General features: G+C 46.9%; 1 protein-coding gene across 1 annotated transcript in view; it reads right to left on the bottom strand.

Annotated features, from left to right (window-relative positions):
- Positions 1-779: 779 nt before the first annotated feature.
- srcap (Snf2-related CREBBP activator protein) overlaps positions 780-26,427 on the bottom strand; it is a 54,695-nt gene continuing 29,047 nt past the window's right edge. The window contains exons 16-33 of the mRNA XM_021323806.2: positions 22,922-23,251; positions 21,944-22,130; positions 21,688-21,857; positions 20,216-20,367; positions 19,873-20,088; positions 19,562-19,726; positions 18,053-18,208; positions 17,614-17,946; positions 15,156-15,331; positions 14,562-14,875; positions 14,273-14,475; positions 11,008-11,177; positions 10,547-10,743; positions 8,461-8,575; positions 8,226-8,351; positions 7,968-8,144; positions 7,806-7,889; positions 780-4,862 (exon numbers count right to left, since the gene is read on the bottom strand). Coding sequence (XP_021179481.2) covers positions 780-4,862; positions 7,806-7,889; positions 7,968-8,144; positions 8,226-8,351; positions 8,461-8,575; positions 10,547-10,743; positions 11,008-11,177; positions 14,273-14,475; positions 14,562-14,875; positions 15,156-15,331; positions 17,614-17,946; positions 18,053-18,208; positions 19,562-19,726; positions 19,873-20,088; positions 20,216-20,367; positions 21,688-21,857; positions 21,944-22,130; positions 22,922-23,251 — 7,354 coding nt within the window. The remainder of the gene's footprint in view (positions 4,863-7,805; positions 7,890-7,967; positions 8,145-8,225; positions 8,352-8,460; positions 8,576-10,546; positions 10,744-11,007; positions 11,178-14,272; positions 14,476-14,561; positions 14,876-15,155; positions 15,332-17,613; positions 17,947-18,052; positions 18,209-19,561; positions 19,727-19,872; positions 20,089-20,215; positions 20,368-21,687; positions 21,858-21,943; positions 22,131-22,921; positions 23,252-26,427) is intronic.

Genomic DNA, 26,427 nt, shown 5'->3' with positions numbered 1-26,427 from the left:
ACAGGCACTCCTCACAAACATTCACCCGCCCCCTCTACTCGGTATAAATACAAGACTTTAGCGTTAACTGTTCAAGCAGCACATTTTCAAACCGTAAATACATACTGCAAGATACTAAGGACCGATTAACCCAGCTCATGTAAAACACCAAAACATACTGAAAAAGCCACATTATGTTCTCTTTCTCAATGTGCAAACGGATCCAATGAACAGAACTGTCTGGAGGGGGAGATGGAGGGAGGGGGGAGGGGGGGGTATCCAGCGCTCTGACAAACCTGCTCTCCTCCCAACACCCTGGAAGAAATCATAAAAATATGCATAACTTACAAAAAAAAAATAAAGAAACGAGTCAGGACAGCTGACAGGAGTTGCAGAAGTAATTGTTCTCCAACCTCCAGGTTACAATAAACGGGTCACTTCTAGGTTTAAATGTTTGACAAATTAATTTCTATGTGAACGCCCCCCTCCCCCCCCCCAGCAGGGGGTCCTGTAATGTCCCCCCCTCTGGTTCCCAGTCTAGTAATTACAGTACTTTAATCTTGCACCTTTGTCCCTGGAGGTGAATTCATTCACTGCGCCTCCTCCCTGAGCCCCGCCCCCCCCTCCTCTCCATCAGGCACTACCTGGCAGTGAGGGGCCGGCTCGGTTCACAAAGGGAGGCAGGGAGGGTTCTGCTCCCCATGCAGCAGCAGCAGGAGCAGGAGCAGCCCTGGAGGTCGTGACACCTTCTCGCTTCTCTTTAGTTTTTTCCTTCCAGTTTTAAATCTTTGGCACTCTGGTCATGTCTTGTTGCGCTGCTGATTGGAGGAGGAGGAGGAGGAGGAGCGGGTGCTGGCGGCCGGCGAGCGCGCCTGCACCGCTGCGAGCGCCGCCACGCTCCGCAGCACCCTGTCCGGCACCCCCTCCGCCCCCGGGCTGCTGGTCACCTCTTGCGAGTGTCTCTGGGACCTCCTGCTCTCCTGTCGGTCCTTCCGCCGCTCCTTCAGGCCGCCGCCCCTCCTCCGCTCGGGGCTGCGGTCCCTGTCGCGCTCGCTGCCGGAGGAGGCGGCCCGGGAACCTCTGAACTCGGTGTTCTGGGAGCTGATGCTGCGGGTGCGCTGGCTGCTGTTGCTGCTGCTGCGGCTCCTGCTGCTGCGCTCCCCCTCGCCGTCGCTGCTCATGCTGCTGCAGGCGCTGTGGCCCTCGCCCTCCTTCCCCTTCTTCTTACTCTCCCTCTCCTCGGGTTTGGGCCTCTTGTACTCCGCCTGCAGCGGCGGCACCAGCTGACCGGGGCACCGCCTGGTGGAGCGGGGGGCGGGGCGGCCCGTCTGGTCCGGAGGCGAAGGTTTGCCGCTCCTGCTCCTGTTATTGGGACTCACCGAGTTGCTCTGAGGGGAGGCCAGGAGGCCTTTAGGCTTCTGGTTCCTGTCAGAAGAGGAGGCAGCTTTGGCGCCGGACTCTTTGCGGGTCGTGTGACCGGGGGTGTCCACCCTGCCTTTCATGGCCAGCAGCTTGGCGGCCGCGTTCAGAGCCGAGCACCTCTTGCCCAGGACCTCCGGCTCAGGAGGCAACAGGGAGGCGCTGTTGGTCTGCGGCGGCTGGGAGCCCGCCGACTTCCTGGTGATCCTGACAGAAGACGTGTCGCTGCCGGATTCCCCCCCGGTGGACGCGGTGGTGTTGTTGTTTGAGGCGTTCCTCTCGTGACTGCGTGGGACTTTCACGCCCTTCCTCTCCTCGTTTCCTGCGTCCTCCTCCTGGTCCTGCAGCCGCCGCTTGGTGGAGCGCGTCAGCCGCCTCCTGCTCTCGCTGCTGTCCGAGTCGGACGAGGAAGAGGAGGACCTGGAGCGTCTCCTGTGAGAGGCAGTGGTGACCGCTTCCTTCCCCTCCTCCTCCTCCTCCTCCTCTCCCTCAGGTGTCTCCGTTCGCCTCCTCTTGCCCTGATGCCTGTTCTCGTAGGTCTTCTTGTGGTGAGCGTGCCGGGTGAGGGTCGACGAGGAGCTCCCGGACGACGGCGAAGACGAGCGCACAGACTCCTGGCTGCTCTCCCGGCTGATGGGCCTCTTCTGCTTGGAAAGTTTCTGACCATCGGCGGCGGCCTCCCGAGGAGCTTTTTCCTTCCCTGAGTCGGAGGAGGTGTCCAGCCTTCTCCTTTTAGGCTCTGGCTTACAGACATCCTCCTCCCTGCTGGATTCTGCTTCATCCTTCACGGCGTCTGCTCCCACGTCTGTGTCAGGGTCTCCTTTGGTCTCCGTGTTGGCCGACGCGTCAGCGGGCGCCTCCTCCGTCTGGGGAGCAGCCTCTGCGGGCGTCTCTTCAGGAGCAGCAGGGGACGCAGACCGCTCCTCCACCGGGCAGATGACTGCAGGGGTTTGGGCGGAGGAGACGGGGGACGATGCTGCCTCCCTGGCTGTGAGGGTTTGTTCTGGAGACGATGCAGACGCCATTTCTGAGTGACTTTCTTCAGAAGGCGCTGCTCCTGCTGCTCCTGCTGGGTTCGGCTCAGCGACCGCTGGGGTGGAGGCAGCAGGAGTTGCAGCGCTGACCTCCTCTGTTGGAGGGGAAGGCGTGTCTGCAGGCGTTGTTACCACAGCAGATGTTGCACCAGAGGGTTCTGGAGCCGTCTTTGTCTCAGAGGAAGTTGCAAACGTCTCTGTAGACCCGTCCGGTTCTGGTGTCGCCTGAACGTCTGCAGGCGTCTCTGAGGACGATGGCGGCGGCGGCGGCGGCGTTGGAACCGGCTGGGTCAGGACCGCGGTCACCTCAGCCTGTCCTGACGGAGTCTCGTCTTCAGCGGACGGAGCCGCCGTGTCGGAGGCGTCGCCGGGCGTGGTTGGGGTCGAGTTTGGTGAAGCCGTTTGCTCCGTATCTTCTGGAGTCGTGCTCTTTGATTGGCTCTCCTGGGCGGCTTGTGACGCGTCTGGAAGAGTTTCTGAAGTCGTGTCTGTCGCCTCCTGACCTCCATGCGGGGTCTCGGTTTCAGGCGGTCCTGTAGGAGCGGCAGAGTCCTGCAGCAGGTCCTGTGGAGCATCGCTTTTAGCCGCGTGCAGGTCGTCTGGTGCGGCGACGCCTTCCGTGATACCGGGCTCCAGGGTTTGGACTTCTGCAGCAGGAGGGGGGCTCGCCTTTGAAGTTTCCTCATCTGCGGGGGATTCACCAGAGTCGGGTTCTCCCGGGGCCTCAGCTGTAGAGACGGGGGAAGAGTCTGGTCCTGAAGCAGAGACACCGGCGGCGGGCGTCGCTGAGGGAGGGCTTGCTGAGACGGATGGAGGGGCCTCCGGGACGCACACTGGGGCTGATGGGAGGGGACCCTGAACTGGAGCTGGTGTGGCGGCTGCAGCAGGAGGAGGAGACGCGGGTTCGGCTGGCGTCTGGACCGAAGCAGAGTCAGACGTGGACGTCTCACCTGTACTGGCTCCACAAGGCTGCGCAGGGATTGAAGCTTGTGCCGGTGTTTCCTCAGAGAGCAGATCTGTGTTGACGGCAGCTGCAGACGGCGTCTCTGGGACTCTGGTTTCAGCTTTTGGTGCGTTGGAGCTTTGTGCCGCACAAACTGCGTCGGACGCGACTGTGGAGTCCTTGCGGGGGCGACCCCTCTTCCGTTTGGGGGACAGAGCGGGGCTCCTGTCCTCGCTCAGGGAGGAGGGGGAAGCAGCCGCTCTGGTTTCGGGCTCAGGTGCAGCAGTGTGGATCTTAGGGGGCCGGCCCCGCTTCCTTTTCACAGGCGTCACAAGGCAGTTCATGCTAGACTCTGAGTCTGTCTGCTTAGTTAGGGGCGCTCCTCTTCCTCGCCCGTGAAGCTGCTGCTGCTGCTCGCCCAGCTGAGCCGCCATGCGGGATTCTGTTTCCAGCCTGCGTCGCACAGGAAGGTTTCTAAGCACCGGCATGTCGGGGGAAAGGTGCAGCGGCGAGTACGGAGGGTAACCCCGGACCGGCTGAGGAGGAGCAGCCGGGCTTTGGCAGGAGTCGTGGTCCTGGGGGAAGCTGTACACGGCCGCTCTCGTCTTTTCATTGGGGCTCTGGCACGTGTTCTCTTTGCTCGGCTCGTCTGTGAATCCAGCGGCGTGCTCCTCCGCCGTCACGTCCTCCGAGGAGGCTCCGGCTTCGCTTCCTCGCCGTCTCCTCCTTCTGGGCTCCTTCTCCTCCACCACCTTCACAAGCCTTCCCGGAAGCTTCCGCAGGACTTTGGCGGACGGGGAATCGTCCGTCAGGCCCCGCAGCACCTCGCCGTCCGCCGTCTGGCGCTTACGAGGCGACCGGGAGCTCGTGGAGGGAGGGGACATGGGCCCGTCGTCCTCTTTGGTCAGATGTTCTGCTCCGAAGCTGGAATCTAACGAAGACTCAGAGATTCTCCTTTCTTTCTCCTCTTCCTTCTCCTCCTTGGCTGCTTTGGAGCTTTTAGCGTCGGCCTGCGCGGCGCACTGCTGCCTCCCCACCGGAGGAGAGCCGGCAGAAGGGGAAGGCACGGGACTGGGATGGGAACGGCTTGGCTGAGTCCTCGTCTTGGTGGTCTGGTGATCTCTGCCGGGAGACGAGGCTTTAGACGACTTGGAGTCCTGAACCCGGGTTGATGTGCAGGGTTTGACGGAGGCGGAGTCTTTGGCGGCCGGCCGTCCCCTCAGACGGAGTCTTTCGGGCACCTCCCTCGCCGTCTGCGGCTCGGGTTCGGTGTCGGGCGAGGCGCCGCGGAGTCGGCCGCTGGTCCGCGTGGAGGTCAGCGTCTTGTCCTTGGGTTTACGGCCGCGGCGGGCGGGAGTCTGCTGAGCGGGTTCAGAGGAAGCTGGCGTGTGCATGAAGTCGTCGTCGTCTTCATCGGAGGAGCGGTGGAGCATCAGCCCCTCCTCCTTGGCCTGGTCCAGGCCCTTCCGCGCAGCTTCCACCTGCTCCTAAAACACAACAGCAGAATTCATGGCATCTTCAATGCAAATACCGTTTCACATTTCTACATTTAGCTGATTTCTGAGGTTATCTGGGGCATTTATGTCTCAGTTCAAACATTTAATGCACAGATATACATGTCAATCTTAAGGTATTTCATTTATTTTAATGATGCAACTCAAAAATTCAAACCTCTACTTTATATTGAGCGTGTTTATTTCTGGTATTTTCATAATTTTGGCTAAAAGCTAATGAAAGCCTGCAGTTCAGTTTCTCAGGGGAACAACATTAAACATTAAGTATTATATTTATTAATATTATGTTGTGGCCTAACAAACAGGGGTAAGACTGCTGACTTGACAGGTGTCCAGGAGATTTCAAGAGATGCTGTATGTAAGAAAATCTAGCGGAAAGAAAAAGTGTGGTAGGAAAGGTTGCACTGAGAAGTGCATTTAGGAATTTGGCACAGATTCATGAGTCAGGAGTTCAGTATAATCTAATAGTAATAATCTAATTGCGATTTTTTATCTTAATATTGCGATTTAATGCGATTTTTCCCCCCCAGTTTATATTTATCATGTCTTTTTAAACATATAAAAAAACAACAAATCAATTTGTTTCCTCGCCATGTGGATTAGTTGCTAAAAGACCCACAGCATCTAAACTCGGAGCAGAAATTATTGCGTAATTTTGACTTTTTTCTGCATTAACCACAAGCAACAAAAATGGCCTCTAAATAAAGATGTTTGTAAACAAGGACTATTTTAAACAAGAACGTTTAATGTTTTTTATAAATCAGAATATTATTCAAGAGAACAGCTTTTAATTGATCCTTGTTGAACATAAAGTGCAACCAACAAACAAGTCTATGTATTAAACTGATTGACCAGAACTTAATGCTATGTATGATTATATAAACTCTAAAACAAGTAAAAAAGTTAAATTATCTCACTGCTGCAACTGTCTTCACCTTCCATGTGGAGGCAAACCCACTTTAAAACATATTAGGGACACCTAATGGACGTGTCTGATTCACTAATTGTTACATAGCCAAAAATTGCAGACCTCTGCGATTTGGAAATTGCATTTTGTTAAATCGCGATTATATTGAAAATGTGATTAATTGTTCAGCCCTAGACCAGAGACGACGTCAGAGTCCTTTTACGTGGACTAAAGAGCTAAAAGACTGAAGCGTAGCGATCCACCTATCGTGCTGATATCGACACAAATTGTTCATGTTCAGTAAATTATAGCAATAAGGGTCGTATGTTGGATTGTACTTCTTTTGAAACTAATATTTAGCTTTCCATTAAGCCCAAATTTCTGCATTCAGAAATATTTTTATTGGTCTGATGTAATATGCTAATCTTAAAAAGTCATGGCTTCATTAGCTGCCAGCAGGCTCGAGCAGGTAATTTCTTAATATCTATCATTTTAAAACTATAAAACAAACGGCAAGCTCAAACATGAATGGCAGGGGAAAGCAAAGCCAGTAAAAATGTTTTATGTCATGACAAACGATGAAAATTTTCATTGAAGATTGAAATGGTGCAAAGAAAGTGGTGAAAACTGTTTTTATTAGAATAAAAACTGCAGGATCCTGGCCCCCTAAAGGAAATATACAGTAGGGTAGTGGAAACAACAAAGTTAAGTCCAAATAATTAGGTTTCTGCTTCTTTCAGCTGTTCCCTGTAGGGGGCGCCACAGCAGCATCCTATCAGACTTTTTCTGTGCTGACCGATTACCGGCTGGTCAGACAGTCCAAACTCCAGATTTTCTCTGCTCAGTGAACCGTCCATACCTACATCTTCAGTACCGCTGATGTGTCTGAACCACTTAACAGGAAACACCTACAAAACTTTTACCGACTATTCAGGAAGAACGAGACGTTCAATGATCAGAAAACAGGATTTTTAGCTTCCAGCAAGCGACTCGTCATTCCTATGGGACCATCCGGTCACCAGCCAAGTTCTTCTCCCAAATTAAAGCCATAACGTAAAGGAAAATCTCAGCAGTGAAAGGTTCCTGATAGGCAGAGACGAGCAAGCTGATAAATTAAAGGCATACTATGCAACATTTTTCAGTTAATTAATGTGTTCCATACCGTTTTGGATGATTAAATGAGTCATTTCAGGTCGAACAAAGGTTTTCTCGGCCGCACTGGGGGTCTGTGGGGGAAATACCGTACTTGCAATTGCAAGAGCTCACGGCCCGCACACACAGAAGTCTCGCTTTACGGTGAGAACTCCATGTGTTTTTGCCCTGCCATTCACTATATGCACGCGCGAAAGCAACAACAAAGAACCGCGTGTTAACGTCAAATAAACATGCAAGCATATCAAGTTTTATTATTATTATTATTATTATTATTATTATTATTATTATTATTATTTATTTTATTTTTTTATGTTGGCGAGACACTACCGCGGCGCGGTGGCGGCTGCTGCGGCTTGGCGAGGCGGTGGCGTCTCGCCAACATAAAAAAAAAATAAAAATAATAATAATAATAATAAAACTGGCGAGGCGGTGGCGGTAGCGTCTCGCCAACATAAAAAAATAAAATAATAATAATAATAAAACTGGCGAGGCGGCGCCGGCGGCGGCTTCGCCAAGATAGCGCTGCAGGAAACCCTGATGTTCATACCTTCACTGTGTTAGTCATTGTTTGTACTGCCGTTTTTTCCACTTTTCGTTGCGTTCGCCTGTCTGCTAAGCTCAAAACAACCGCGCCTGGCTTGACGGAGGAACCAGAACAGCTGAGCATCTTTACGACAGTGCACTTTTAATTTCGCCCTCTGGGGGGAGCCTCACTGGAAAATCAACCCCGGTTGCATAGTATACCTTTAAGAAAATATTTCTTAATCTGCAACCAAAAGTTGGTGTAAAAAAAAAAAAACTATAAAACCCTCTGCTGGGATTTCTGATGAGAGACACCTGAGGTGAAAAGTTACCTCAGCCTGCTTCAGCTCCTCTTTGCAGACGTCCTCCAAAGAAGCCTCCAGGAAGTTCATGGCGTAGCGTTCGATGGGGGTGAGCTGCAGACAAGCAGGTCAGAAGTGAGAGGCCAGCAGCTAAAAACAAGACAGGATCAACAGAAGCGCCTCGTCAGTCACCTGCTCCACCAGAGCAGCGATCTCCTGCTCCGCCTTGGACAGCTCCTCCACCTCCTCCTGTTCCCCGCCGTCGTCCAGCGGGATGTTCTCGTTGAACTCGGCCAGCTCGGCCACCTGCTCCGCTTTGGCCTGGGAGGCGGCCACGATGTCCTCCTCGTCCTCGGCTCGACACAGCGCCTGGGACCGTTCGCCACAGGTGTTACAGAGCAAGCTGGCAGTGCTGAAAACCTGATGCTTGTGTAGCTAAACGTCTCCAACCTGCTCCAGGATGGTGGTGCTCTGCTTGTTGACGCCTTCCTCCTCCTCAGCCTGAGGCACAGACAGCTCCGCCGCCGCCTCCCTCTTCTCCCCGTCGTTGACGTCGAACAGCTCCCTGATGGTTTGCTGAAAGAAGGTGTAGCTCATGAAGCGCGGTGCTTTTTTTGTCGGTACCTTACCAAACACGATCTGCGTTCTCGCACGCGCTCAGGCAGACGGACGGGTGGGTTGGTACCTCTTTGAAGAAGGCGGTGGTGAAGTTTCCTCCCTCTATTGCCATATCGCCCAGCATCCTCTTCTGGTTGGCCTTCTTTAAAATGTTCTCCTCCACTGTTCGCTCGCTGATCAGTCTGAAAAGGCCCGACACCGTTACAATCACCGTGGCTATGATTCGACAAACCAGAAAAATGCTGACTTGACATGATTAAAAACGTTTTAGGCTTCAGACTAAGAAATTATGGACTGAAAGTTATACACATAGGCGCAGGGAAGACAGTGGGTCAGAGGAATCACTGAAGGAGCTGCAGCAATCTCCTACAGCAACTAGTTGTCTCCTACACGTTATAACAATGTGCTTGGTTCTCCATTTGTCTCGACTAAACAACAGGGCGGCAAGACTAAAGCTTTCTCTCACAAAGAAAAAGGCTAAAATCTCCCAAAACGGAGATAATATTTGGGCCCTAATGTAAAATTAAGATAGAAAAAAGAAAACAGCACCAGACCCCCACACCCACAGAGAAACACGGTGGTGGCAACAACCTGATCTGAGGTTTTCCTCAGATGGATCTGGGGTGAATTAACTTAACGACTTGATATAAATTAACATATTTCTTTCTGCTTTGGGTTAACGGCAAACATAAGCCCCAGATTATGAGAAGTTTATCTAGCTACTGGTAAAAAAAAAACGTTATAAAATTCATTATTTCCATCTCTACAGTAAAGTTTGATAGAAAAAGTTGCTCCTTGCCACACCACCTCTTTATCCTCTAAAATTTTTGTGCCTAAATAAACGACGAGCGTTACTAAATATAACACAAACACAGAGAGCCTGAATGCCTGGCGCAGTTCTTGCAGTCCTGGTACGTGTATTACATACAGGGGTCGGCAACAATGATCAGGGTTTACACAGGAATGAGTAACTAATGCTTTTTAATGCTCTTAGAAATATATATATATATATATATATATATATATATATATATATATATATATATATATATATATATATATATATATATATATATATATATATATATATATATAAAAAGAGTCATGGGTACTTGATGATGGCTGTGTTCAGACACCAGAGCATGTCCGCATGATTTCCCGACGGGAAAGAGTTTGCTCCAGCTGCTGCTTTGTGCTGGTTGTGGTAGCTACTGCGGACGTGACTGCGTTGGTTACAGAAAACTTGACATTGTTAGCTGTTGTCTGCCCCTTGCAGCTGATCTGTGGCTGTCCCCGACTTCATGTGAGATCGTGAAGCATCGACACTCATTGTGCAAAGCTTAATTTTTTTTTTTTTTTTTTTACAAACATGGCAAAACCCTTCGTCATCTTTACCGCATCTTTGTCCCAAATTCCTCGTTTTCCACCCACTTTTGTTGAAATTTGCATTTTCCCCATTCTCTAGCTCTTTCTCCGCCTCGAGCTTCTTTTCCGAACATTGTAAAAACATACGGCTTTACGATGGACCGGAAGCAGTTCAGCGTGTTTGGATCCGCGCAAACATGCAGAATCAGTTATATCTGGTATATTATATCTGACGAAACAGTTTTTATGAAACGTTATTTTTTTAGACAAAAAAAAAAAAGCATTTGAAATGCCACCGATAATCACATTTAATGAATTTTAATGCCAATTAAGCCCTTAATTTAAAAAAAAAGTATATTTTAATGACTTAATGACCTGCGGAAACCCTGGATACATGTGTGATACATTGTGGAGCCCTAAGAGGCATTTCATTTTTCAGCATCCTGTGAGTCCAAGTATACAACATATCAGCAGTAAGTAGTACATTTTGGACCGAAATAACCAGCATCCAGAACCAAGTCTGATAAAGTCTGACAAAGGTTGTGGGGTCACCTGCAGAAAGAAGTGAACAAAACATGAGCAAGGAACGGTGGAAAAATTTAGTTTAAGGGTGCGCATACTTATGCAGGCAGGTTATTTCAGCGTATTTAATTCTCCACTATTGAATTGTGTTTATTAAATTTATGAAAATGAAATCATCTATCAGTCAGGCTTATTTGTGGACAAACGTGTCCCAATACGTCCAGCGCTGGCCTAATATTCTGGAACAGCGGACATAAATGCAGCACCTGTAGATGTGGACGTCCCGGGTCTGGCCGATTCGGTGACAGCGGTCCTGGGCCTGAGCATCCATGGTGGGATTCCAGTCGCTGTCGTAGAAAACCACGGTATCGGCTCCGGTCAGATTGACCCCGACACCTCCGCTGCGAGTTGACAAAATGAAGCAGAAGATACGTCGGTCTGCGTTGAAGCGCTCCATGAGGGCCTGCAGAGGACGGTGCGCAAACCGTGAGCATCAGGAATATTAGAAAGTCACATTTGTACAGCACATTTAAAAACAGCAACAGCCTTAAAAATGACACCGACAATCATCTTATTGCTAAAGGGGAAAAAAGCTGAAGAGTTCAGACTTCTAAGACCTATTCAGCGTCTCATAACAGACGTTTAAAGACAGACAGAATAAAACCCAAAGTCCTTACAGAAGACAGCCCGCTAGAAGCTACAGAACCGAGAACATCATCTCCCAAACCTGTCTCTGCTCCACGCGGGTGCTGCCGTCCAGACGCAGGTAGATGTGGCCGTGGTAGTTGAGGAACTGCTCGAGCACGTCCAGCATGCGCGTCATCTGGGTGAAGATCAGCACTCGGTGGCCTCCGGACTTCAGCTTTCGCAGCAGAGTGTGCAGAGTCTGAAGCTTGCCTGCACGCAGAGGACACACGCGTTTGAGGAAACAGAGCCCCATAAAAACGGCCGGAGACATTTTAAACGGAGATGCGTGGTGGTTATTAAAGGAAGTTCTGTTGGACCTGACAGGATAAACAGGAGAGCAGAAGAAGCAGCAAGGAGACTTTTAAACGTGGTTTTATCTGAGCCCCTTTTCCCCCCCACTGGTGTTCCTCAGGGTTGTGTTCTTTCCCCTCTTTTGTTTTATATACAATTACCTCCCACAGCCATCAGACTGCACATCATTTATCTCCGTTAGTGACAATTTTAATTGGTGGGAAGTAGGGCTGGGCGATAAATCGATTTAATCGATTAATTCGAATTTACAATCCTTTAAGATTTCATTTTTGGAAAATCTGGATTTTATTTTGCCAATACACTCATTGGGTTTTCATGAAGAGAACAGCATGTGATGCTGAATATATGTTTAGGCAAATGTATTGTCAAAATATTGTTAAATGGAAACTTTTTTTTTTTTTTTACCATAATACGAGGTACTTCATTTACTTATTTACTTTTTTTTTTAACTTAGTTTGAAGTTCACAAGTGCAGTGAAGCCTGTTCTTAGCTCAATGTGTAATACCACTAGCAGCAAATGTTTTGTTATATTTTCATTGTTTATAATGGCACGGCTACCATCATGTTTTACAAGCATGTTTCACAGCTTGTTTTTAGTTGCACTTTGAATTCAGGTCAACTCCCTGACGAAATGCTTGACATAAAAAGCAAGGTTTTAAAATCATTTCTTTAATTTCTTTTTATGAAACAAAAAGGAGGAAAAAAATCGATTAATCGGATTTGGTATGATAAAATCGGAGATTTATTTTTTAATCCATATCGCCCAGCCCTGGGAAGCTTCCCTTTTAAGCAACAGTATATTAAAAAAACAAAAGAATTGTGCAGAGATGATCTCCTCAGTAACAAACAATCAAACTGTTATGCTGGTGCCACAGGTAAAGTACCTGGAGGTGGTTATTAATGATAAGTACTGACAGCAGGTGGAGTCAGTGGTCATAACGTCACACCAGCGTATGCACATTTATTTAAAGCGTAGCACTTTTAATGCCGAGTCCTGGTTTTAGGCTTTATTCTTGTTTTATCGGGTCTCTAGCTGCTGGCTCGGGTCACATGCAGCTTGAAACAAGAACTCGTCTGCATGGTGCTGTAAACGTATGCAGTGAAAATTGTCAGCATGCTCCCCTGAATGACCTCTACAGCAGTTTCCCCTGCTGCTACCTGCAGGAAGGAGGCAGAGGACGCCACGCTGTAGGATGAACAGACTGAAAAAAAATCTATGTCTGCTGCTGTCAGCTTAGTGAACTCAGACTTTTCCATTTAATGCTGCTGTTCTGTGCTTTTTTTGTGTGTGACAGCTGTCTGCACAACAAATTGCTCCTTGGAGATAGTAAAGTTTACTTTTAACCTTTAGAGATAGGGACAATTATTTAGGGGAGGGGGGGGATATATTAAGCCAGTGGGAACAAAACAAGTGAGGGCAGCAATATAAATCTGAAAAGAAAGCAGGTTGATTATGTCTCATTTCTCTGTGTCTGCGTTTCAATCTATACAGTAACAGCATAACACCACTGCTGGTCTACCAAGACATGGCCGTCCACCTTAAGGAGAGCATTAATTAGACAGGCGGCCAAGAGCCCTATGGATGAGCTGCAGAGCTCCACAGCTCGGGTGGAGAATGTGTTCATAGTCGTATAATTCCTCCACTCTGACCTGTATGGAAGCGTGGCACAGGGTGCTTGCTCTTTTTCCAAATTAAAATTCCAGACCTTTTCCAGACTTTTTTAAAACTGATATTTCTTTTCCCCAAGACCTTAACTTTATGTACTTGTATACTTGTGTGCCTACTGCCCACTTCATTGGTTGAGATTGTACAGACTGTTTATTAGAAATGTTAATTTTTATAGACTAGTATTCAATGAACAAATGCATTATTCACAGTAAATTATGCTTTTACTGATGAAAACGTTTCAAAACATGAAAATCACAAGTACATGAATGTCACATCAAACAAGTGTTTGATTCCATTAGGCTAATACAGTACATGACCAGTTAGTAAAATTATAGTTTTATAGCCTACCTTCCCATTTCTCATTTCACAATGCCTTTGAGCATACTGTAAAATTCTACCACACATTTTTTTCCCCCATACTTTATTAAGACTTTCACACAAAATTCAAGACTTTTCAAGGTCTGGAAAACAGTGTTTCAAAATTCCATACTTATTAAGACTTTCAAGACTTGCGGAAGCACCCTGTGGCAAGGAGTGAGCCTTTGTTTTAACAAAACCTCATTAGAAGTCCGCCCCTGTAGTCACAGAGAAGACATTTAGGGGTCAAAGCAGAGTGGAAGACTAAAACGCTGCGTATGATGGAAAAGTAGCGTTGCACAACATATCCATGGTGGAATATTGTGGAGGCAGCAGCCTCATGCTGTCAGGGTTCATTTCCTCAGCAGGTCAGAGCTGATGGGAGGCTGGACGGAGCTAAATACGGGACAACCCTGAACCAAACCCACGAGGCAGGGACTGTCAAATGATTGGGACAGGGGTGAAGATTCAGCTTCCAGTAGGACAACCATCCTAAACCTAAGACCACGGTCCAGATCTGGGGTCTCAAAGTCAACCCTGGTGGGCCAGCGTCCTGCAACATTTAGCTAAGCCCCGTACCCGACACGCCTGGAACAAATGGCTGAACTACCTCAGCAGCTCGCGGTCAGGGCTCTGCTACTGAGCTGATCTAGTAGAGACACGGCTGAAGGTTGCAGGATGGCCCAGTCAGAGTCCACATGTCAGCGTGCTCAACCACGACCTCCATAGGACATAAATAAAGGTGTCTCTACTGTATAGAGTGTTGGTGGATGACCACTTTGTCCTCCAACTATGCGATCTTTCGTGTTGACCCATCTTATATAATCACAAGAAAATACACAGATGTGTGGCTGCAACTTAACAAAAAACCTCTGCTAGGCGCTGTAAACGATCTGATAAGAATAAGTTCCTGTCCAGGATCATCTCTTCGCTTTCTTTTCCCATAAGTCCCCATTCTATAACTCACCGCAGTCGTACTGTATGAGCCTCAGGTCAGGAAACTGAGTCCTCATGTTGCAGTGGATGTGGTGCAGGCTGCGGGTCAGCGGAGCGACTTGGGCCGACAGCGTGGAGGAGAAGACCGCCTGCTTGTGGCTCAGGGACGGAGGAGGATGGCAGCAGTGCATGGAGATCAGAGGAGCCTCCACAGGAGGAATCACAAACACAAACCTAAACGTAGAAAAAAAAAAAAAGCTTTGATAAACAAATCTCCCTCCTTTATGGGATTTGCATGCGTCTGTCGATCACATGTCTACCTGTCGATTATATGGCTGAGGAGCTCCACCCTTTTGTCAGGGCCGTGGATGGCCTCTCTTAACGCGGGGCTCTGGCGCCAGTAGTCCTCCTCGTCCCGCTGCTGTGCCAGCAGACAGCTGCTGTGGCCCGAGCGCCGCCACTCCCCCTGCGCTCTCAGAGGCGGCGGAGACTGGCGAGGGCCGGGGAGGAACGTTAGAAAGTCCAAAACCTCCCGGCCGTACGCAGGCGTGGCGCCGCAGCGCCGCTCGTTGACTCGGAAGATCAAGTCCAGCCGGCTCTCTCGCTGCTCTTTGATCTCCTCGGCTAGCCACGACTGTTAAAACCACAGAAATTCAGACCAACGTCAGCGGCCACGTTTGCACAAGTCCCATTTCACACACCAGAACCGGATGGCAGTCCGACAGACGAACGTAAAGCATCTGTGGCGACGTGCGGGACACGTAAATTGATGAGAGCAGTGCCTTTTTAACACATGCATGCTTTATTTTTTGCAGAATAGAAACGCAGACGACGCACAGAGCATTAACAGAGCATCAGCCTGGAGGGGAATCGGTGAACACGATTTAAAGACGTCAACAGAAGAGACGGCTCACCACGTGGAAAGGAGATCGTAGAGGCGGGCGAGGGGCCCTCCTGCGTGGGGGGTTGGTCTTTGTGCTCCCGCTGCTCTTTGACTTGGTGGTAGCAGCTGGCTGGTTGCTGCTGCCGCCGTCTCGAGGCGCTGCTGAGGGTTTGGCCACAGATGGCGAGCCGGCCACCAGAGTTGGAGCTAAGGAGGAGAAGAAGAAGGAGAAGGAGAGGAATCTGAGATTTGAAGACACTTTTACCGTGTGCGTGCAAAAGTGCTCAGCTTTTTCATATGTTGCCCCAACTACAGCCGGCCATGGAGATTATTGGGATTATACAGATCAAAACACAGTAGTGCTTAAAGGCATGCAGCCACGTTATATGCCTATAACATATAATCCAGCTGATCATGATAAAATAAGGCTATATACTCCGAGCGTTCGTCCAGATGGTCCTTTTTGAGCTTTTGAACCCCAGCACTGGGCGCGATGAGCTGACAAAAACAGACGTGGCGCCATCTACCGGCAGTACTAGAAAGTATTAGAAAGCCAGATGGTCGCCACTGACGCAGCTACTAAATAAATGTAATGCCTCGCAGAAACCCGACAGCTCGGCGCGGTCGAAGACCAACTCGACCTACTACTATTTCAAGTTACACTGAGTCCTTCCCAGAGCCTCCTTCCACAAGATCAAGGAAAATTACAGCTCCTACCAAACGCAAACAAGCGAGGACAATTTGTCATGGTAAGAATTTTTTCAATGACATAAATAAAAGTCAAAGGCTAAAAACTTTTAATTGGAATGAACACACTTTAAAACGCATTAGAATGCTATTTCCCTGATAAGTAAAGTGTTTATGATCCCGCCTGTCCGTAACGTAAGTGACCTAACGCCGGACACATGATGCTATAATGGTAACTATACACAGAAAAGGAGATAATTAGTAACAAACTGAGCAAAAACGAAGCTTAAAAGACAACAATAACAAATATTATGGCAGAAGGACATGATAATCTTTAAGAAAAACGTAAAAAATTAAAAAATATCACATTATGTGAATATGTACCTTTAATGGTTAAATGGAAGGAAATCGATACATGAATTAGTTGACAGATAAGATCAACATTCAGCTCTCCTTAATTAATACTTTCAAAACCAAGTCTTCCTGAAATTACATCTGAAAGTCTTTTTAGGGTGCATCTCTAAAAGCTTTGCATATCTACATATTTCTCCTCTTCGCAAAACACCTTAAGCTCAGTGAGGCTGGACAGAGCGCATCAAGAACATCAGTTTTATTTCTAGGATTGCCTTGTATTTATAGCTCCAGCTTCTCTGTTGGCATCCCCCACAGCATGATGCTGCCACTACCATGTTTCACTATGTGGCTGTATGCTGGGGGGTGGTAATAAAAAATACTACTACTAATGATTTCCTTCTACAATAGCCTTTTTCCTGCCACTCTTCCATAAAGGCCAGATCTTGCATGTGCTAAACCAATAGTCGTTCTGACAACCGACTCTCCCACCTGAGGAGTGGCCTCCTGCAGCTCCTCCAGAGTTACCATTGGCCACAGCCACCCCCTGACCTGTCCGCTGTGTTCCTTGGCCTTCACGACACCGTTTGTTGTCTATCAAACCTCTGAGGCCTTCGCACAGCAGCTGCATTTATACTCAGATTAAATCAGTTTGGTCCATAATTACTAATTCTGCCGACTTTTGTAGGCGGTCGTTGCACCGGACTGGGTTTAGGGGCGTTGGATGAAGTAGCCGAATACATGTCACACTTTTCAGCTTGCTTCCTAAAACACTGGAGAACCAGATGTTTCCTCTCCACTTCACAATGAGGCGCTACGTTGTGTTGCTCAATCACATAATATCTTAATAAAATGCATCGCCCCCATGGAAAAATACACAAAGAAAACCCCAAAATGTACAGAGCGGAATCCACATAAAAGAAAAAAAAATACAGCCAAGCAGCTTTGCAATCTTTAAACATTTAACACAAACTAATATTTTAGAGGAATATATTTTAGAAAATATAAACCTGCCTTTAATGCATCCGTAAAGCTACATATGACAGACTTATTACACTGCAAAAAGGGAACTAAAAGTAACATTTTCTTTAAATGTGTATATTTTTCCATAATTTGAGCAGATAAAAAAAAGACTATTAGCCAAGGGAATGATTATTTTTACTCCTAAAATAAGATAATTAGACATCCTGCGCTTGAAAGAAGATGATGGAGATGAATCATCTCAATTTTAAGTGCAAAACTCTTAATCCTTTGACAAATAGTCTTATTTACCTGCTTGAATCAAGGAAAAATACACTAATTTTAAGAAAATTGTACTTACTTTTAGTTCCCTTTTTGCATCGTAAAAGCTGCAACAGGCTTGCACAGAAGGAAACATTTGCAGGAAATCTCCGTCAGAGAAGTTCGCAGCTCAGAGAGAAGATAAAAAGCCTGCGGGCTCGTTCTCTCACCTGGCTGCTCTGCGCTGGGGGGAGGGGGCTGCACTACCTTAAGGACGGGCCGCGGGGGTTGGGGCTGGTTTGGGTTGGAGCTCGGGAGTCTGAGGGGCGCTATGGTGTAGTGGGCGGTAGCGGGACCAAGACCAGGGGTGCGCTGGGCGATCTGCAGGGGAGCCGTGCTCCTGACAGGAGGGGCGCTGGTGTGGGGGTGCAGGGAGGGGGTCTGAGGGGCAAGACGTGGGGAATGGGCGACTGCCAGTGTGGGCACGGGCCCGCCCTCCTTGCCTGCTGCCTGCCGCACGACAATCTTCACGACTCCGGGGCTGCTCACCATGGTTGAGGGCACTGAAATGAACCAAACAGGAGGAATCATTTCTTTTTTCTACCTTGAACAACAAGCACTGGGGTTAAATTCACAGCGTGTCCCTGAGGGAGGCTGGAGGTGGGTTACCTTGAGGTGAGGCATTGAGCGGCAGCTTGTTTGCGGCCTGACTGGCGGCAGGTGTGTTTGCAGCGTGCGCGCCGGCGGTGGTCTGGACGGTCAGCTGAGCCGGCTGGCTGATGAGGTGATGCTGGACCCCGCTGGACACCAGGTGCATCACATTACCTGCAGAGGAACGGGAAGAAGGGTCCGGATGAGACCGAGCCGAACGCAGGGTTCCTTTACACTTTCCATAAAAGAATTCAGGCTTTACAAGACTAAAACTAAAATTCAATTAACTAAAACTAAAATAAAAACGAGCTCAGTCTAACAATTTCTGACATGGAAGAACTGAATTGTTTGACCTCTTCCTCTCCAAAGACTGGGTTCTCCTTTGGTTAGTTTGCTGACCAGCTAATCTTCAGATTTAAATTAAATCCTTACATAAAGATGAATGGTATACTATGCAACCGGGGTTGATTTTCCAGCGAGGCTCCCCCCAGAGGGCGAAAGTAAAAGTGCACTGTCATAAAGATGCTCAGCTGTTCTGGTTTCTCCATCAAGCCAGGCCCGGTTGTTTTGATCTAGCAGACAGGCGAACGCAATGAAAAGTGGAAAAAACGGCAGTACAAACAATGACTAACACAGTGAAGGTATGAACATCAAGCTTCCTGCAGTGCTATCTTGGCGAGGCGGCGGCCGCTGCCGCCCCGCCGCGCCTTCCCGCCGCGCCTTCCCGCCGCGGCCCCTGCCGCCGCCGCCTCGTCCATTTTATTATTATTATTATTTTTAAAATTTTTTTTTTTATGTTGGCGAGACGCTACCGCCACCGCCTCGCCAAGCCGCGGCCGCCGCCGCCGCGGTAGCGTCTCGCCAACATAAAAAAAAATATATATATAATAATAATAATAATAATAATAAAACTCGATATGCTTGCATGTTTATTTGACGTTAACACGCGGTTCTTTGTTGTTGCTTTCGTGCGTGCATATAGTGAATGGCAGGGCAAAAACACATGGAGTTCTCGCCGTAAAGAGAGACTTCTGTGTGTGCGGGCTGTAAGCTCCTGCAATTGCAAGTATGGTATTTCCCCCACAGACCCCCAGGGCGGCCGAGAAAACCTTTGTTCGACCTGAAATGACTCATTTAATCATCCAAAACGGTATGGAACACATTAATTAACTGAAAAATGTTGCATAGTATGCCTTTAAATTAAATTCTTACATAAAGATGAATGAGTGAAACTCATTGACAAGCCAAAGCTGATGTCCAGGAGTGAGCCGTTACATATGGTCCAGTATCGTATAGTATCGTAATAGTTGTGAAACAACTATTAAACTCTCCAGAAATGTGGACCATTTTAAACCCCCGACAAAATGCATCCATCAACCTCAGTAGATGTCCCCAAATCTGCACTTAAACAAGATTTAACCGCTGCAGATGCTCCATGATTTCATCTAAACGAACACATGACAAAAACGCTGCAGACAAATGCGGACTTCCTCTAGGTGAACGTTTCAGACGGGCTACAGCGACAACCTTGAACTGGGCGTGGGCCAGCTGCTGGGACCTGGTGGATCTGAGCTCCAGACAGAGTCAGTTTGTTGCCCTGCAGCTGGAAGGTGACGGGTTTGCTGCCCTGGCTCGACGACACGGGTCGGCCTGCCAAGGAGGCCAGCTGTGCGATGCTCACCACCTCGCCGGCTGCGAAGGAAAGACCAGACAGATGTCAGCCTGAAACTGGCGGATTGTTTTATTTCAAGCAAACACCCGCTGCCACAATAAAACCTAAAGTTATTCCAAGGGGGTTTACACATCTCTACTAGGGGGTTCTAGGTTAATTCACTCACAGGGCAGCCTGGCTTGCATGTCAGGGCTGAGTAAGACCCTCTGGGGCATGATGCTGCTGGGGGTCGGACTTGAATGGGCTGGAATACCGGCTGCACTGGGAGCGCCGGGAGGCCGGACGGTCAGGATCGGCTTCGGAGCGCTGGACCTCACTGCCGTCTGAGGAACGGGCTGGATCGGAGGACGAAGCGGAGGAGTGGGTGCCACTGTGCACACCACTGAAAAGACATGTAGAAGAAAATGTGTATGCAAAATGAACAGAAACAAACTTTTTCAAAAGGTTGCTTCACTTTTTTTTAATGTTTTTTTTTTCCCTTCGGTTTCTTTGACGTGCATTTCACCGACCTTGCTGAACTACAGGAGCAGGAGTGGGAGCAGGAGCGGTCTCAGGGGCTGGAGGAGGTTTGGGGGTCTGAGCTGCAGGTGGAGTCGAGCCGGTGGGCTTGTTCATCAGAAGAACGGGTCGGTTCTCACCTTTAGGAGGCGGCTGGAACATCCTAAAATAAAACCAGAGAAGTACTACAATAAAAAACACTACTCGTTAACAGTAATTGAGGCAACTAGCATTTAGTGGAATCAAGTTAAAATGACTTCAGAAACACTTTATTTACTTTATTTGAACTAAATGTGTAGTCAAAATGAACGCATGAAAGTTCAGACCCCAATTTATGAGCGACTGCTCTCACTATAGCAGAACAGTGTTTTAAAAGAGTGGACTACAGTTGATTTATCTCAGTATGGTGATAATTTATAGGTGTCCTGGCAGCAAAAGTACCATATTTTCATGACCACAAGGCGCACCGGATTGTAAGGCGCACTAAATATTCTTCTTAAGTGTGTAATATCACTCCGCCCCTTCACGTACTCATCTCTCTATCCGTCTCTGTCAGGAGGACAGAGTAGCTGGACCACATAATGGACTACATACAGGTTTATAACATAAGGCGAAAATAAACTGAAAATTTTATACTTAATTAACTTACTAGGTTTATTGTTGCTAGCGCGTACTCTGTGCGTGGGCCGCCTAAAGGCTGCTACATACTCTGGCGTACTGTGCGCATACTGTGAGCTGCATTAACTCACCGCGTCATTTTATCCTTCATAGTCGAACCTACTGTTTCCTACATTTCTTGTGGCAAATGTGGTAAAATGTGTGATTAGCTAGCTGAGCACCTAGAGACGTTTTTTTTCCCAGCAGGCTCCCACTTGTCAGTGAGAACAGAGGGACTGTGATGCCGCGCGTCCTTACGGCCGCCTGATTGGAGCAGCTTAGTGTATAAAGCTCAGTGTCGCATATAAAACAGTTTGTTTTAAAGACTTCTTACCACCGAGAAGTTTATAGTATGACACCGTGTACGCCATCATGAAAATTGAGCTCTGCACGTAGTACCCGGATATGTGGACCTCTGCAGAGTGACCTACGCCCGAGAATGTGGGGGGTCTTTACATGAATGAACTTCTAGTTTAGACATTACAGTCAGGCAGTCTAGTAGACGGCTCAGGGGTTCGATCAGGCAGTGACACAGTGTACCGTAATGCTCTGAATATCCACTCAATGGAGCGGCTTTGTTGCTAACCTAAGTCCTACTTACACATTTTATTAGATTTATGAGCGCATTGTACTACATAAAATCAGTCAGAACAACGGTAATCATGTATAAGGAGCAGCATCAATGTTTGAGAAAATTTAAGAATTAAATATGGTAAAAATAAACTTAAATCTGTGACTCATCTCCCTTATTCTATGTTTCTCTGCCCAAAAAAAAACAAAAAAAACATTTACAAACTGTAATTATAATCTAAGCTGCGTCATGTACCTGTTGACCTTCATGCGGACCGGTTTGGGTCTGGGTGGTGGTTCAGGGGACTCTGTAATCTCCTGTATGAGCTGGCGGCTGACACGGTGACGCGGCAGGAAGACGTCTGCCTGGTAACGGGTGACGTGGCGCTCCAAGCCAACCAGATCGAACGCAGAAAGGTCGCAGCGCTGGAAAGGTAAAGGATGCCATCATTCCAGAGCTCCTTTCAAGCAGCAGCACATTAAAGCCGTGCGGCGCTTCCATTCACGCTAACCTTCAGAGGAGAAACCTCCAGAGCTTCCTGCACCAGGGACGCAGTGTGGAAGACGATGGGCTGCGTGATGAAGGGGGACTGGATGGGTCGAGGGTCAAACAGGTTGGGGTGGTTGCACACTTTGCGGAGCTGCATGAGGATGTTAATGACGGACATGAAGTGACCGCTGGCCAGCGTCTCCCGGGTCCTGGGAACCAGAGAGAGGACAAGCAGTCAGAACATTTATAAAGAGAGGAGAATCGCTCTCATGTCAGAACATCAATGATTAATTGAGCTTTATGTAACACACCAACACAAAGCAATGCCTAACGGGGGAAACATCGCTCTGCCGTGTGAAACATGGCGCCAACATACTGAGGGGACTCCTTTTCTTCAGGAGGCCCAGGGAAGCTGCTCAGAGTTGGAGGAAAGGTGGATGGAGCTAAAGATCGGGGGATACTGGAAGAAAACCTGGTAGAGGCTTTAAAAGACTTGAGACTTGGCTGGAGGTTCATCCCATCAGAAAAAAACAGAGCTGTGATGGGATGACTTCAACTTTGCAAAAAGGGAACCTAAAGTAAGTAAAATGTTCTTGAAATAAATTTATTTTTCCTTGATTTGAGCAGCTAAATAAGACAATTTGCCAATGGAATGAGTATTTTTACCCCTAAAATAAGATATTTAGACATCCTGCACTTGAAATAAGATGATGGAGGTGAACTGTTCTTATTTTAAGTGCAAAAATCTTATTCCATTGGCAAATAATCTTATTTACCTGCTCAAATCAAGGAAAAATGCACTCATTTGAAGAACATTTAATTTACTTTTAGCTCACTTTTGCAGTGAATCAAAGCTCATGTGTTACACTGACCCGGTCAAAGTCTACACGCACTGCTTTGTGTTGGTCTCCCACTTAACAGTGAAGAAAAGCATGAGGGGCGGGAGTACTTTAAGGCACTGCAAACATTTTTCTTTGAAAAAGATCCTTTAGGAACTCACGAGGCTTGCGCCATGAAGTCGTCATAGAGAAATCTCTGTCTTTTGGAGAGACGACAGCGCACCACGTGCTCGTATTTCTTGGGCATCTGCTTCTCGACGTCGACCTTGATCCTCCTGAGCAGGAACGGCCTCAGCACCTTGTGAAGCCTCTTCACCAGGCCTTCGTTGTACTCCTGGCTGCCCTCGATCATTCCCGTCAGCGGGTTGGAGAACCACTCCTTGAACTCACGGTGGGACTGGAAGACGTGGGGCATCAGGAAGTGCATGAGGGACCACAGCTCCATCAGGCTGTTCTGCAGAGGCGTTCCTGTCAGCAGCAGACGCCGGTGGCTGTGACGGGGAGATGGGAGAACCGAGCTCAGGATCAAAGACTCATCCAGCAAACACAAGGACAGTGAAATGTAGAAGATCACAGATCTAAACTGAGCTGAGCCTGACTGGACTGTCAGTAACTCATAATCCCCTCATTCAGACCGCTAGAGAGAGCGAGACTTTCAGCGGATAACAGGAAGGCTAAACAACTTACAGTCTCGTTTGATTGAACAGGATATTTCAGCGGACAGTAAACTTTGCCTACTGCACATTTTTCCGGATGGACTTAAAGTACCTTCAAAGGGAAAGAAGCTTGTGAATTTTTGCCTTTTGCAGGCTAAACATTTGATTGCTTTGAAATGGAAGAACCCGGAAAGACCAAAGATAAATGAATGGCTTAAACTACTGAGCTACAACCTGGCAATGGAAAAACTGACTTATATAACAAAAGGAAAACTTGAAGACTTTAATGATATTTGGTCTCCCTTCCTGTATTTTGTCGAACAAGTTGACGTATCATCTTAATTTTTTCTTTCCTGGTGGATAGATAGCGAGCCCTAGGGTTTAGTGTGTTTTTCTTTATTATTATTCATTGGGTGGGGGGAGGGACGGTATTGTGTTAAATTTTAATGATATTTTTCTTTTCCTTTTTTTCTCATGTTCTTTTCCTGTATGTCTATACTTCAGAAAATTCTAAAACATATATATATATATAAAAAAAACTAACAACTTACAGTAGCCCTCTTTTAGCCTTTTGTCAGGAAATGCTGGAGGACTTTTGTAAATCTCACTTAAAGTGAGATTAAATTTCTCTTCAGAATAACGGCTGGAGATTCCTGTTTAGGTAATGATGAAAAAAATTATCTGAAACTGAGTAACAGCACCGCTCCTAACCTACAAACTAAAAGCTTCAACACATAATTATGAGCGAAGAACCTAAATTCATGTACAATAGTTCCTAAAGAGGAATCAGAAGTGGTTAAAATTTGTATCATCAGCAGAAATCAACCGATATAGTTTTATTTTAAGGCAGACACCGATTATTCTGACATCCATCTAACCGATACCTGATATGCGTTGCCGATTTTTTTGGGGCTGATTCTTGGAGCCGATATAGTTTTTTAATCCTCCAGATACAAGATATAAATGGCACAATGATAACAAATGTTACACAAGTTTCAAAACTTGCATTTAAACCAGCTAATATTAACAATGTGTGAATGCATTAATGGATCAGATGACACATGACCGTGTCAGCCGATGCCAATACAAGAAGAAAAAATAAAATATCACCCGGATGATGTATCGGTCGAGCTTTAATCGACAGCACAAACATTTCTTAAATGTTTGTGCTGTTTAAATGAACAAAATAAACATCCTGCTTTTGCCTAGATAATGCCTGAATGTTAACCGTGGCTCAAAACAACTAATACCAAAATAATGACATTGCTCCTGATTAAACGTAAATCACGTCAGAAAATGCTAAAACCCTCCTCAATCCTCTCCTGCTTTGCTTCAAGGCACTTAGGCTGGCTCTAATGTTTTAACGCAGCCTTGATCAATAGTCCTGCAGGCTTTTCAAAGGTCTTTCAAATGTCTTCTTTGAGCTTTAGCTGCTTTCTCACTTATTCTCAGTCCAGTCCTTGTGCCTGACCTTTACATCAGACTGTGCAGCTTTGCCTTAAAACAATAAAGAACAGCAAAGGAGAAGTGTGGAACCTGAAACTGTCTCCGGCAGCAGGACCTTGTTGGTGCTAAAGTCCATTTTCTGTCTCCATGACTGTGTTTGGTATTTCTTTAAGAGACTATTTTGAAGAAATTAAAAAAAAATGTCTCTTTGTGACAGATTGCTGGCAACAAAGTCTTCAAAGATACTGTTGAATAATTTAATAAATATAAAAAAAGGTAAAAAAAAATAAAATTAATGGACAAGTCACATATCAACGCAGAAACCCTGAAGGATCTTCGACACGCCTTTTTTCCAGAGGCTTTTTGCTCCAAATCAGAAAACCAGAAGAGAAATTCAGGCAAATTGCAGCCTGGTAGAGGCACCAGTGCTATTTTGATATCCCCTGAATCATAAAACCATAAACCCTTTGACCTACCATCATTTTGAAATATTAAATCAGTTGTTATAAATATACTTGAGTAGCCTTCCTACCAAATACTTTTTTACCCTTGAGTAATTTCTTGGCTGGGTACTTTTTACTTTGACTTGAGTAAAAATATGTTGACGTAGTGCTACTCCTACTTGAGAGAAACTTCTAGCTACTCTACCCTTCTGTGACAATTTGCCAATGAATAAAGAAAAGGCCCAAAATATTGTAGGGAGAGGAAATCCAATCAGATCTAAGTTTAGTCATGTGAAAGACAGCGGCAGGTCTAAAATTAAACTTATGTTGTATAACTGGAGAGGGAAACGCTACACTTCTTGCTTTAATAGCGCCTCTTTAGGCTGTGGGTTTGCATTTTGTTTCTGCTCATTCTGAGCCACTAGAGGGCAGCGGTGGTCACCGATGGACACTTCCTGTAACAGATGACCTTTGACCTGAGCAGCCCAGTTCAGACCACTGAGCTATATAATACACTGGAGTGCTGATTTTGCCGAAAAACTGAAGTCACTGGCCGCCATCTTGCTACTCCCTACTCTCACAGAACCCCATAGGATTTGGTTGCAACAAAACGTTTCACAGGTAATTTTGCAGTCAGTGGATGTACTAACACTATCAACTACTAGCACATTTTCCCTAATTACTGGGGGGAAATAGGAAGTACCAATATGGCGGCTGGTGGCTTCAAAGCGACTCGTTCTAACAGCCGGCGATTAGCACTCCAGTGTATAATATAGCTCAGTGGTTCAGACGGCATGATGGGACATGTCAGAGCCTGATCTCTCTCTGCAGATTACCTGCATTCGTGAACTACAGATGAAACGAACCATAATATGTCATATGAAGGAATGAAAATAATACTATTTAAACTCCAGAATGTCAACAGTTCTGTCTCAATAATATATTGCAAAAAAAAAGAAAAAAAAAAAGAATACTGCAGCATCCAGCTCAGTGAAAGAGCTACAAGTTTTTTAATAGCTGTCACCTTGAGGATAAAAGAAGGGGCTTAATTAAACCCTCCTTAGTTTGTTAGAGTAATTACAGCCTTTTTAAGTTTAAGACATAAAAGTCCTTGTGCTATGT

This window comes from Fundulus heteroclitus, chromosome 10 (assembly GCF_011125445.2).
Source record: "Fundulus heteroclitus isolate FHET01 chromosome 10, MU-UCD_Fhet_4.1, whole genome shotgun sequence".
In the NCBI taxonomy this organism is placed as follows: Eukaryota; Metazoa; Chordata; class Actinopteri; order Cyprinodontiformes; family Fundulidae; genus Fundulus; species Fundulus heteroclitus.
The sequence above is the reverse complement of the archived record's forward strand: the minus strand, read 5'-3'. Positions and strand labels throughout refer to the sequence as shown.